General features: G+C 35.9%; 1 protein-coding gene across 1 annotated transcript; it reads right to left on the bottom strand.

Annotated features, from left to right (window-relative positions):
* Positions 1 to 2,237: 2,237 nt before the first annotated feature.
* On the bottom strand, positions 2,238 to 11,081 carry LOC116173901 (dual specificity protein kinase Ttk). The gene is made up of 5 exons (XM_031491642.1): positions 10,888 to 11,081; positions 10,126 to 10,845; positions 2,929 to 3,098; positions 2,661 to 2,878; positions 2,238 to 2,611 (listed from the first exon to the last, which is right to left on the bottom strand). The coding sequence occupies exons 1-5, from the start codon at positions 10,959 to 10,961 to the stop codon at positions 2,324 to 2,326; spliced, it is 1,470 nt and encodes a 489-aa protein (XP_031347502.1). The 5' UTR covers positions 10,962 to 11,081; the 3' UTR covers positions 2,238 to 2,323.
* Between the last annotated feature and the right edge of the window lie 1,508 nt (positions 11,082 to 12,589).

Raw genomic sequence — 12,589 nt, 5'->3', positions numbered from 1 at the left:
CGGTTCTAGACTAATTTGCCCCCCGCTGAAAACGATGCGCCCTGTTGCCAGACCCGATTTTGACATTTCAGCCCTTAAATCCAAGATGGCGGTCAAAATTGCCGTTTTTTCGGTTATTTCGAGCCCACAAGGCAGCAACTGAACGTGTTGGGTAGTTTAAGGGTAGAATAACATCTAGTACACACGACGACACCGTTTAGGCACACTTTCGTATTCAATATTAAGGGCGTAAATGCCTAAACTCCGCTTAAAAACGTCAAAAATGCAAAAGTAGTTTTGCTACACTGGCCACTCTTTACGTTCGCTGTTCATTTTGGTGTTCTGGAACATTATTATGAGTAATTGTGACTGCCACCCCGGACGTAATACACCCCCACGAGAGGGGGGTGGAATTATGATCTCCAACCGAACGGATTCGCGAAACTATCAATCAGTGCACTCGCGTGTTGTTGTGCATCTTCTTCGGCGCCGCTCCTGAAGTTAATCGTCTGTGTCGCTTCGATGGCGTCTTCCACCTACGCCCGATATTACATTTAATATTAAAAGTCAATTAATTTTACATCATGTAACAAGATTACATAATTCAATGAAGTTTTATTCTGTAATTTCCTTAAGCCAGAAGATGACCGTTGGTCGAAACTAGTCGCGGCTTTTACAGTTTGTCTATTAAAATGGTATGGGGAAGGTTTTGTATCTTTTTGGGATTTAACCTGGGATTTAACGACTCACTCTAACATTTACATTAACATTAAGCTCGTTCATACTAATTTAACATGATATCACATTACATACATTCTAACGCATGAAGATGCTCTATTCAAACGTTAGGCCACATCTCTATTGATCGTAGAAAATCAAAGAAAACTTGGGAAGCATGTTTTAATATATTTGCCCTCAAATTAGGCCGCCAAACCAACTTCTGCCTCTTGGTTCCATAGTTAAAGTTTTTAGGAGACGAATCCCCACTTCCGCAGTTAAGGCCCTTCAGTTGTGTAACATCCAGAATGATATTCGCAATTCTCATATTATGGCTCCAGGCCATCGAAATGGGGAATGTGTGGCCAGTGTAGTAAAAATACGGCAAAAAGAACGACTTTTTCACTGTTTTTTGGACTTTCCAAGCGCCATCTTGATGTTTAGGCCCCAGGCATATGGCGCTGCTGGAGGTCCCCACATACTTAAATGTTAACTTTACCATGTGAATACATATTGGACGCCGACAACCGGCCAGAAAAAAAAATGACGAATTTTTGCATTTTTGACGTTTTTAAAAGGAGTTTTGGCATTTAGGCCCCTAAATATGAACACGAAAGTATGCCTAAGCGATGTCGACGTGGCATGCCTTGTGGGCTCGAAATAATCGCAAAACGATAATTTCGCCCGCCATCTTGGATTTAAGGGCTTAAATGCCAAAATCGGGTCTGGCAACAGGGCGCATCGTTTTCAGCGGGGACCAATTAGTCTAGAACCGCCTGTTGCCAGTTTGTAGCACAAAACGCCGTTAGACATGCAATTTTCAGAAATGTCTCCCTGACTATTATATTCGTTATGGCTGGCTGTCCGGGTAAGATCTCAGCAACTATACAATAGCTAGAGACTTCAAATTTTCACCAAAAGCTTTCTGATGTAGTGTAGATGTGCAGGCTCTAGTCTATTTTGAGTTAGATTACCGGTGAGATCGATAATTGAAGAAAATAATTTCGATATGGTTTTCGGAGGTGCTATAATTTTACCGTTAGATAGCGCTACCAGTATAACAACTTAAAGTAAATAACTTTATGATTTGTTTTACAAAATAAAGACGTACCCTCAATTGAAATTAAACAAAATTAATTATTTAACGCAGCCAATTAAATTACTCGTGAGATCGATAATTTTAAACTTCGCTAATAAAATACTGACCTGTATTACCAAAAATGCGCTTAAATCATGCATATGCTGATTTACAACTTGTTTTAAATGGAACGCCCTGTACGTTAATCAATATTTCAATTCTTCTTTCATTTTAAACAAACTTTTTAAGAAGCACCATACGTATCATTAAAATTTTGATACATTCGGTTTCACTCAAACTTGCCATTTTACACAAAAATTGGGGCCTAATAAATGTTTGGCATTGCTAATGTACCTTGATGAACTACTTATGGAATTTCATTTCGAGCATGCACAGAGGGACCTGAATATGAAAAAGACTATGGCACATGTTCTTGTCGAGTAATTCTGTTGTGCCTAATTGATCGAATAAAAAATACGAGTTTATTAAAACTAAATCGATATTTATACAAAGGAATGTTATACGCTACAAGGGCTATTAATAAAAATATTATATTACAATATTGCTACTTTGCGTCGATAAAAAAAAATGTTCGCATTCTTTTATCAAATCAACAATTGACGGCCTGTCCTTAATATTAAACTGCAAGCAACTTTTTATCATTTCTATGATTTTTTCAGGCACCCAATCTAAAGTGGGATAACTGATTTGATGATTGGGATTCATGATTAGTGCCAGTTTCGCACACAACTGTTGGACGTGCTGAAATGGAGTTCTCTGATATACCATCTGATACAAAATGCAACCTAGCGACCACACATCTGTTTTGTACTTGAGCTGCAAAAGAAATAACGGTCAAAGTGAATTTAATGAATATGCAACTTACTTTATATTGCGGTTTTCCGAAGTTTGGACTGTCCGCATTATTACTGGGCTGGTTTATTAAAGCTTCTGGGCTAATATACTGAAATGAACCAATCTGGCACGATCTAATGGCCGAAGTCATGTCCTCCTGCACGCAGGTTGCAATCCCAAAATCGATTAGTTTCAGGCGCCCCCCTACCAAAAGAAAGTTTGCAGGCTTTAAATCAGCGTGAATTATACCTGAAATTTGTCAGAACTAAAGAGGGTGGTAAATGGTGCAAGTAACCAACCGTTACTATGGATTTCTCGGACTGCATACAACATCTCCAACCAATAGCAGATTATCCTGTATAGAGGTAGGTGTGTCTTGGAGTTTATCGAATGCCTTAATATCTTTGAGAGATCCGGTTCACCCTTTTCTAATACTAGTAGTAAAGTGTTATTCGATTCAATATACTGGCTAAAAGAACAAATGAGATATAGCTAGCTTCCCAAAATTTGCATTGTACCGTCACAGATGTAAAATTATTACAGGAAAATAGCAACAATTTTACTGTAAATTAAAAGCATTTACTCAGATTTTATTTCTTTCCTCTTTCTTTCTTCTATTTATATTGTAAATTTTATTTTCTTCCTTCCTGTTGCTGATTTTGGTCCAAGTGGAAGACCAGGAGCGAGTTTCCTTCATCGTCGTGTATAATACAAAACTGAAGCCATAGAACTATTAAATATAGACGTCCAAAATAGCAAGATTAGGTTCTCCCGCCGTTTCCATAGAAACAATATTGAATTCTGTTCTGAACTTTATTTTTGTGCGTGCTACAGCCCTCTTAAGAATTACTACTATGCAAAACACTAATGAAAACGCAATCACTGCATTAATTTTAGTAATTTCCAAGGGCGTTCAATATAATTTAAAATATTAAGATATTTGTGGACAATTTCCACACAAACCAGTTCGTCTATGGAATAAATACTATTATTATTCTTATACACTGTGTTCAAGATAAAAGGGTCACTTAAAGATCTTTTTTATTTGGGGAGATACCAACAATGTGTCAAATATAATTTTACATTCTACATTACGATCTATCCGACCGCATATTGACACTTCCGGTTTAACGGGAATTGGAGGCACCTTTTGTTTTTCAAATGCAATGCCTACGTTTTTTTAAGATCTTTGACAAGAGCAATCAATTTACTGTACGACAACATAAATTATGCATATGATATATAAAAAAATTGAAAAATTCGTGACTGAAAATTTATTAAATCTAGCCTACTGTGTGCTGTCAAGATGCGTGGTGTCTGTCATAGAAAAGACCTACATCAACTTGTTCAATGTTCCATTTTGACGATTTTGCGCAATACTCCCCTGCAACAGATACCACGCAACCGGACAGCACCCGGCATGCTAGATTTCATAAGTTTTCTAAATACTGAATCACAAATTTCTTCACTTTTTTTGTATATCAACCATATGCATATTCTATGTTGCCGTACAGTAAATTAATTGCTCTTTTTAAAGGTCTTGAAAAAACATAGGCATTGCATTAGAGAAACAAAAGTTGCATCGGATGTGATGTCTCGAACACGCCGTAAAGATTTTGGGAATTCTGCAATACAGTTTTTAATTACCTCTTTGATTTGTATCAGAAAGTAGTATAGTGGATGAAATTTCCTCTAACCTGGCAGCAGTATCTTGTGGTGTTCCTCAAGGATCAATACTAAGGCCAATATTATTTTCGATTTATACCCTAAACCTATTATAGTCAGGTTATACATGGACAACCAATTAATCTTCGAAACCGACGTTAACTCAGAAATAGGCAAATCATATATTTTGCGGCGTTTATATTCATATAAGAATGTACTGGCACAAAAGCGCTGCTGTCTAATTCCTTAGTACTTTCAGTGACTGTGATGCCATTTACGGATCATGCATTAAAAAAACCAGTTCTAAAATTCAAAAGGTCTAAAATAGCTGTTTATGTTTTATTTTTGGCTGAATATGAAAGAATATCACATATCACGAATAAACCCTTCAAAAATATTTCCTCGCCATACCGCTCCATAAGACATCACCGTGGACATTGCAGTATAAAATATTTTCTTGTATAATATTGCTAGTGTTGTGAGGTGCAAATATTTTCAAGCGAATTTTGCAATATTTCTGGAAATTTTCTCATTTCTAAGAACGAATATTCGCGCTTCGGAAATTTAAGCGAATATTTCCCATGCATTTTCCAGATCTCTTTGCATTTTTTTATCATTCTTACTTTCGAATTTTTTAGTGAGTTGTGTTTTTATTCGTTCTTTTTGCATTCCGTGACATACCTCTGGCACCTCAACCTTGACGATCAATGTGCGCATGTGCAGCAATGTCAACTTTCTAATATATAGATATTTTTTGAAATTTTAACCACAGGTGATCCTAGTAAAGACAAGCATATTGTAAAAATCAGATGTGCGCATGCGCACCTTGTGCAATGTGAACTTTCTTATTTACACATTTTTTGAATTTTTTGAAATTTTAACATAAGAATCTTCTATAGTAAAGGCAAACATATCGCATGTAGTAAACATCAGGTTTGCGCAATACTAAAGTTCTTATTCATAAAAATATTTATGGCACAATAGGTAATAATTAGCGCATTTTTTAAGAATTAAAAAAAATGTGCTATTGTTTGCGCTTTGTCCGTCCGTCCGGACCAACTTCTACCGTTTTGAACTACTTCTAGGGGAATGGTCCTAGAGTCCAGGAAATGGTGCCAAGTTAAAATTTAGAAAATCAGAGGGGGGGGGGGGGAGTAAACACATGTTTTACCCTTCATGGTACTCTAATGAAAGGTCTCAACAAATGGAATTAATTTATACTAACCATAGTCTTCCTCCTCGATCCCTTGTCGTGATCGGTTATAATTCCTTATATCTTAAGACTGAATTGTCAAAGGAAAGTACCTACAAAGGGCGATTGGGACGCTTGGAAGAAATCGAGGAAGAAATATAACCATTGGGCATTTAAATAAAATTTGATACATAGCCACTTGAAATAAAACCCAATTTAACGCCAGTTTCAAAATTTCGTTTTGCGCATGCGCAGTGCCAAGTTTCTTATTTATGGAGGCATTCAAATGAAATTTGATACATAGCCACTTGGAATAAAAGCAAATGTAGCGTCATTTTCCAAATTTGGTTTTGTGTAGGATGTGCAGTGCCAACTTTCTTATTTATGGAAGAAATTTCGTAGGGGTGTTTTAAAAAAATGTGCTTTACCTGCATGAGGGTTGTGCACAATTTGTACCTGTTTTTTTTATGTATATTAAACTCCATGTTAAATAAACAATTTTAAACTCAGATGCGTTTTATTGTTTTAAAAAAACAATTTTATTAAAGATCGAGTTAGTGTTTGGTGTACCTATTGTAATTAGTATAAAATAGATGATTACCGAAAATGCGCGAATATTCTCGAAATTTCCCAAATATTCGCAACTGTGAATAAATTAAGGGAATTTTAGAACACTAACGGCCGGTTGCAGGAAAGCGAATTATAATCAAAATTCTACATTATTTGCCAAATCTGATTTTAATTTTGACATTTAATTGGCTGCCTACTGCAATATAAAGCCAATCAAATGTCTTAATACCGGATTAAGATATAATCCTGGATTTTGCAACTGGCCGTAAATATTGCTACAGACAGATTGTAATATGCTGGAACGCCATATCACTCCGTGAACCAAAATTGATTCATGATTGGGTGAAAAATATAGCACATTCAAAAATGTATTGGCTACCTTGTTTGTAATTTCCACAATTTTGCTATTTTTTTTATTGGTATTATATTTAATTTTTTTAGTGTCATATACCTATTAATCCCATTGGATTTTTTAATGCACAAAATAAAAAAGTAACAGAAAACATAAAATATGTATTAGATAATTTTTGTTTTTAGGATTTTACACGCTTTTGAGTTTTGTTGGGCAAAATGGAACAAGGCGATCGCCACAAAGGAAAACGGACATACAAAAGCGGCGCGGAAAAACGTAAGCTAGCCGAAATAAAAGAAAAAAGCAAAGCAGATTTGATTGCCAAGATACCTCGGATTACAAATTTCTTACGTTTATCACATCCTAGTACATCTCAGCAGCATCAGCATATCCAAGAACATGAGAATAGTGAACTCATTACATCGCAAATGAAGCCAGATGAAGAGATTGAATTAATTGAAAAGGGTAAGGGAAATGTAGAAATAGAACAATTGCAACCACCTTCTGTTCTAAATGTGAGCGTAGATGACGATGACGACAGTGTGAGAAATGAAATTATATGTAATGAATATGTAAATGACATTGGTTTATGGCCAACAAACGTATCACATTTGATCGATTACTGGTCGAAGGTAGGAACTTCTGCTCTCCAAAATTGTAATGATGAAATATTCAAAGAAAAATCATTTAAACAAATCGTGGGGTCGGGTGCGAATGTGAATGCAAGACGTTGTCAACTGAGCATGTTTAAACGAAGAAGCCATAACGGTGAAATGATTGAACGTTCTTGGTTGTGTTTTTCGCCATCCAATGGGCGAGTATACTGCTTTGCATGTAAATTGTTGTCTTCGGCAGATACTCAGTTTAGCCGCGATGGATATTGCGATTGGAAACATGCTAGTAGTAGGCTAGTGGCGCACGAAATATCTAAACCACACCTAAATGCTACTATAGCACTAGTGCAGCGTTCTAAAGAGATGGGTCGTATTGATGCTGAACTTGCAAGGGAAGCAAATAATGAAATAACATTAAAAACTATTGGCAAAATTTGTTGAAGAGACTTGTTAGTGTTATCAAGTTTATCTGTGAACGTGGACTAGCGCTTCGTGGTGATAACGAATTGATTGGTTCGCGCAATAACGGAAATTATCTAGGATTGGTAGAGCTAATAGCACAATATGATGACTTTCTTCAACAACATCTTAAAACCCATGCAAATCGTGGGAGTGGTCATACCAATTATCTTTCGTCAACTATTTGTGAGGAAGTAGTCCAACTCATGGGAAAAAGTGTTCTTGATGAAATAATTTTCCGAATTAAAAAATCAAAATATTACTCTATTTCACTGGACTCTACACCGGACGAAGGCCACGTCGACCAACTGACCGTAACATTTCGTTATATAGAAGGATGCACACCCGTCGAAAGGTTTTTGTATTTTATGCCAAACCAAGGTCATAAAGCACAAGACATGTTTGATGGTTTAATGCAATTTTTAAATACTCATGGTCTTGATATAAGAAACTGCCGAGGACAGTCATATGACAATGCGTCATCTATGAGTGGAAAATACAACGGTCTCCAGGCAAAAGTTATGCAAGAAAACAAATTAGCTACTTGGGTCCCTTGTGCAGCCCATTCTTTGAATTTGGTTGCAAAGGCCGCCGCTGAATGTTGTCCTGCTGCTGTAGGATTTTTTGATTTTTTAGAAGAGCTGTATGTTTTCTTTACTGGTTCAACTCACAGATACAACATTCTTGTCGATTCTTTGAAATCAGTATCGGATGGTTTTGGTGAGAAAACCGAATCGCGTCATTCTCGAATAATTATACCTAAACGTGTAACTACCACTCGATGGGCGTGCAGATCTGATGCATGCGAAGCTTTAGTTAAAGGTTACGATCAGATTAAAAACGCTTTAACACAAATTACGGATGATGCAGAACTGACGCCTAAGAGCCGCTGTGATGCAAATGGATTATTCAATCGAATGTGTATGTTAGAAACGGGAATATATGCAGTATTTTGGTGTGAAATATTAGACCGAACCAATGCTACTAGCCAACTACTTCAGCAATCTAAGCTCGATCTTAACTCTGCCGTAGCTGCCTTAAAGTCTTTAAAACAGTATGTTTCTATGATGCGAGACAAATTTTCTACATATGAAGTTCTTGGTGCGGAGAAATCCGGTACAGCAGATTATGGCCATCACAGACAACGAAAACGCAACGTGCGCCTAATTCCATTAGATTACGGACTAACACCTGAAGTTGAACTTTCGCCTTCCGAGAAATTCAAAATTGAAAACTACATCCCCGTTATAGATCAATTTACATCTGGTTTAACTCAAAGGCTCACTGCGTATGAAACAATTTGTTCTCGATTTGCTTTTCTACGCCACATAGAAGATCTAAGCCGAGAGGACCTAGAAAATAATGCAACAAATCTTGTGAATACTTACAGTGACGATCTGGAAGGGAATTTAGGTATTGAATTAGTGCAATTTGCAGAATTTTTTAAAAACTTTAAAGACGACACCAGTGTTAAGTGCAAACCTGACTCCGAACTTAGCAACGAACACTTGATGTATAAAATATTAATAGAAAATGACTTGAAGGTAGCTTTTCCAAATGTAGAGATAGCTTTGCGAATATATCTTGTACTGATGGTCACCAACTGTACAGGAGAAAGGTCATTTTCAGATCTTAAAATTATAAAAAACAGACTTCGTACTTCAATGACTCAAGAACGTTTAAATAGCCTAGCAATAATGAGTATGGAATATGACATATTAAGAGGTTTAAAATTCGATGATGTGCTTGCATCATTTGCATTGCAAAAATCTCGAAAGGTGCCTGGTCTAATATAGTTTTAAATAAAAATTCGTTTAAGAAATAAGATGTGCCTATTTATTTACAAAAAATGAGCATAATCATAATTTACTTTACTAATTGCATTTAAAGAAATAGTAAATAAAATTGAAAAAGGGGGCCCCACAGTATATCCGCCCACGGGCCCCACCGTTATAAATCCGGCCCTGATTGATTGGGTGAAAAATATAGCACATTCAAAAATGTATTGGCTACCTTGTTTGTAATTTCCACAATTTTGCTATTTTTTTTATTGGTATTATATTTAATTTTTTTAGTGTCATATACCTATTAATCCCATTGGATTTTTTAATGCACAAAATAAAAAAGTAACAGAAAACATAAAATGTTAAACAAAAAAGATTGTATAGTCGTCAGTAAAATAAATAAAACCTTTACATGCGCAGGAAACAGGAACATGCTGGGCTTAAAAATTAAAAATGTCGCCACTAGTACAAAAGCTATGGTTGGGTTTGAGTATTGGTAAGTTTTGAATTTTGATTCAAGACACTGCTTTATTTTTTTCTGGGATTAATATATGAAAAATCGCGATCCGGAACAGTGCAGCTAATTCTAGAACAATCTCGGCCATGTGTGGCAACCCTCGAGTATTATCTTTGAGACTGTGGCTATATAAATGCCTCGTTTACCTGTATGATGCAGATATAGCATCCCGTATAATAAGCACAGGCACAAACAGAATAATTCAAAATTAATATAAATTTCAATATAAGCTGTGTTAGAGCTTCACGAGTTACGTTTCACAATTTCCTTATGCCATGAGCTGCCTGTAATTTATTTACATCTGTGGTACGATGAATGAATAAACCTCTATGTGAATACTTACTAATCATACATATGGATTATCCAATCACTGTTCTGCAACTGACCCAAAACATTGACCTCATTCAAATAGCCAATTCGTTGTGTATCACTTTCCAGGTTAACTTTCTTAATTGCGCGTTCCTCCTTTGTGACAATGTTGTAGCAGTGGTAAACAACCGATGTACCGCCTCTTCCAAGTTGATTTAGAATCAGATAATTTACGTTATTTACGCAAATTTGTTCTAAATCATTTGACTGGGTTTTAGGGTTGTTCTCCTTATAGTCATGCGGCTGTTTATTTAAGTGCTTTAGTCGATTATTTACTTTTACTTCGTTGCCAATGCACAAAGGAGTCACTTGTGAAATGATGTGTGCTGATGCAGGTACTTTCAAATTGTTATTCACCTTTCCTATGGGCCCCAAACTGGGTGTTGACATTTGTTTACAATTTAAAGGGAACGGTGTGCTACTAAAAAAAGTAACACCCTCTTTCGCGTGTGCCACACTCACGTTAGGTTTTTTTGGAGTTTCCAACATTTTAACACCTAAATCACCGAACTTCGTATCAATAATGATCTGTGGTATCTCTTTCTGGGTTTCAGGGAAGCATTCGTTACTTTCTTCGGATTCGTTCAAAGTAATTTCTTTTAAAGGCTCATTCTCGGCATCGAGAATTTCTTGCGTAATGTCCTTTAAACGAAATGGAAAGAAGAATTTGGAGGTGTGGGTCGAGTTTCTTGCGCTGCAATCAAAGATGTACCTTTGCAAAATAGAAATGTGTTACCTATGCCTTTGTGACGAGCTAGTATTTGTAGATATATTCTGAACGTCTAACAGAGATTCATTATTGCAGCTCATTATATTAAAATTGGTTATTTAAAACGGTAAAATAAATTGTATACAAATTAAATAAGAAAAAACCGTTAGTTTTTTGCCGTCGAGGAGAAACTTCATCAAAATACAAAATTAGAGATGGTAGCCGGTAGGAACGGATTAACGGAAACAATAAATGTATCCGTTATTTTGTAACGAATATCCAGTTCCACGAAACAGTTTCAACCTGTTCTATGTATAGGGTGTGTCCGTTAATACATTATTGAGACCAGTTTTACTATTTTATAGAATGCGCAGGTTTGAAAATAATTGTCGCGACTCGCGTGCATTAAATTACTGCGGTTGTTTACTGTAAATTAATTTGTTCATAATTGTTTTATACCAATTTTATTACAGAAATGAAATATGTAGTTATAGACATGTGTGAATACTCATATTTCTATGTATGTAGTTGGATTTACTAACTGAACAATTTGTGAAATTAGGCAACAAACATATCTAATTAAATCCGACGTCCGAGCTTAGTAGAAAAGTTTTTTAATTATTTTTATTTATACTTAGCTCTTTACTCTCTTCTAACGTAATGAAACCACCACGGTTTACCCAACCGCTCATGATTCATTTGTTGAAGACACTTGGAGATTCTTAAAAGCGTTGAAGGCTCTTTAATACTCTTGAAGATTCATAAATGTAAAAGCTTGCAATCGATGGGTCTCCATTGCAATTGTTATTATAATTGCAATTAGATTTATACCAATTTTTATTATTAGTACTCATAGTCATAGCAACTAACACTTGAGAGGTTCCACCCTGTATATACAACTTACGACGATACATACATTTTGGAGAGTTGGCAACCATGCAATTTCTAGGTGGGAAAAAAGTTGCATGCGCCACCTAGAGAGCACGAACGGGAGTTACGTTTGGCATCTTGTCTTGAATGGCGGTCGCGAACGTTTCGCTCCATAAATGTTTGTTGTTATTTTGTGTTATTTAATGCAGGTAGTAATTTTTTGCATTTCTTTATATCGTATTTGTGTTTTGTTTGCCGCATTTTATATTTTTTGTGTGTTTCAATATTTGTTTTTGAAATTTACTTGGTTTAACCGCAATGCAATCATATGTGTGATACCGTTATGCTATTGTTTGTAATTGTTTACGTTTTTGGTGTAATGTTTGCTTAATTTATGTTTATTGATGTTGATTACTTGGTCTTGTCCCTGAAGTTACATTCATGTAAGTTTTCATTTTATTTTAATATGTGGAAATTGCTGATTCGTTTGATGTATGTACTGACTTGTTGTTTGTTACTAACAATTTTCTCCGTGAATGAAGCAGTCACGGGAGGTGGAAAAAGAAACTGTAGTCTATAATTATGTGTTAGGGCACCTAATTCCGTGCACTGTCTTCGACATCCAACTGTAGGTTCGAAACCCCGAAACCAGGGGCGGACTACCCATCTTGCAGGAGCGAGATTACGCTAATCAAAGCTCTTCAGTTTAGAATCTATGTGCGTTAAATGAGTGGCGATTCAATAATTTCCACATATTTTGTTTTTAGTCAAATTTGCCTACAAGGCCATGTAATTTTCCATCTTGCTTACAACAAAAGAACTTTATTGCACCAAAGATGAGTCACATCCTGTGTATTTC

The sequence above is a fragment of the Photinus pyralis genome, unplaced genomic scaffold (genome assembly GCF_008802855.1).
Source record: "Photinus pyralis isolate 1611_PpyrPB1 unplaced genomic scaffold, Ppyr1.3 Ppyr1.4_LG6, whole genome shotgun sequence".
In the NCBI taxonomy this organism is placed as follows: Eukaryota; Metazoa; Arthropoda; class Insecta; order Coleoptera; family Lampyridae; genus Photinus; species Photinus pyralis.
This window is presented reverse-complemented; position numbering and strand designations above follow the sequence as displayed.

Bases quoted from the DNA above. Each gene is read 5' to 3' on its own strand.
- LOC116173901 (XM_031491642.1), bottom strand. From the start codon at position 10,961: ATGAGCTGCAATAATGAATCTCTGTTAGACGTTCAGAATATATCTACA. The intron at 3,099-10,125 runs GTAAGTATTCAC...TTGTTCTTTTAG, and splicing joins ATAATCCATATGTATGATTA to CCAGTATATTGAATCGAATA. The intron at 2,612-2,660 runs GTAAGTTGCATA...TTTCTTTTGCAG, and splicing joins TCGGAAAACCGCAATATAAA to CTCAAGTACAAAACAGATGT.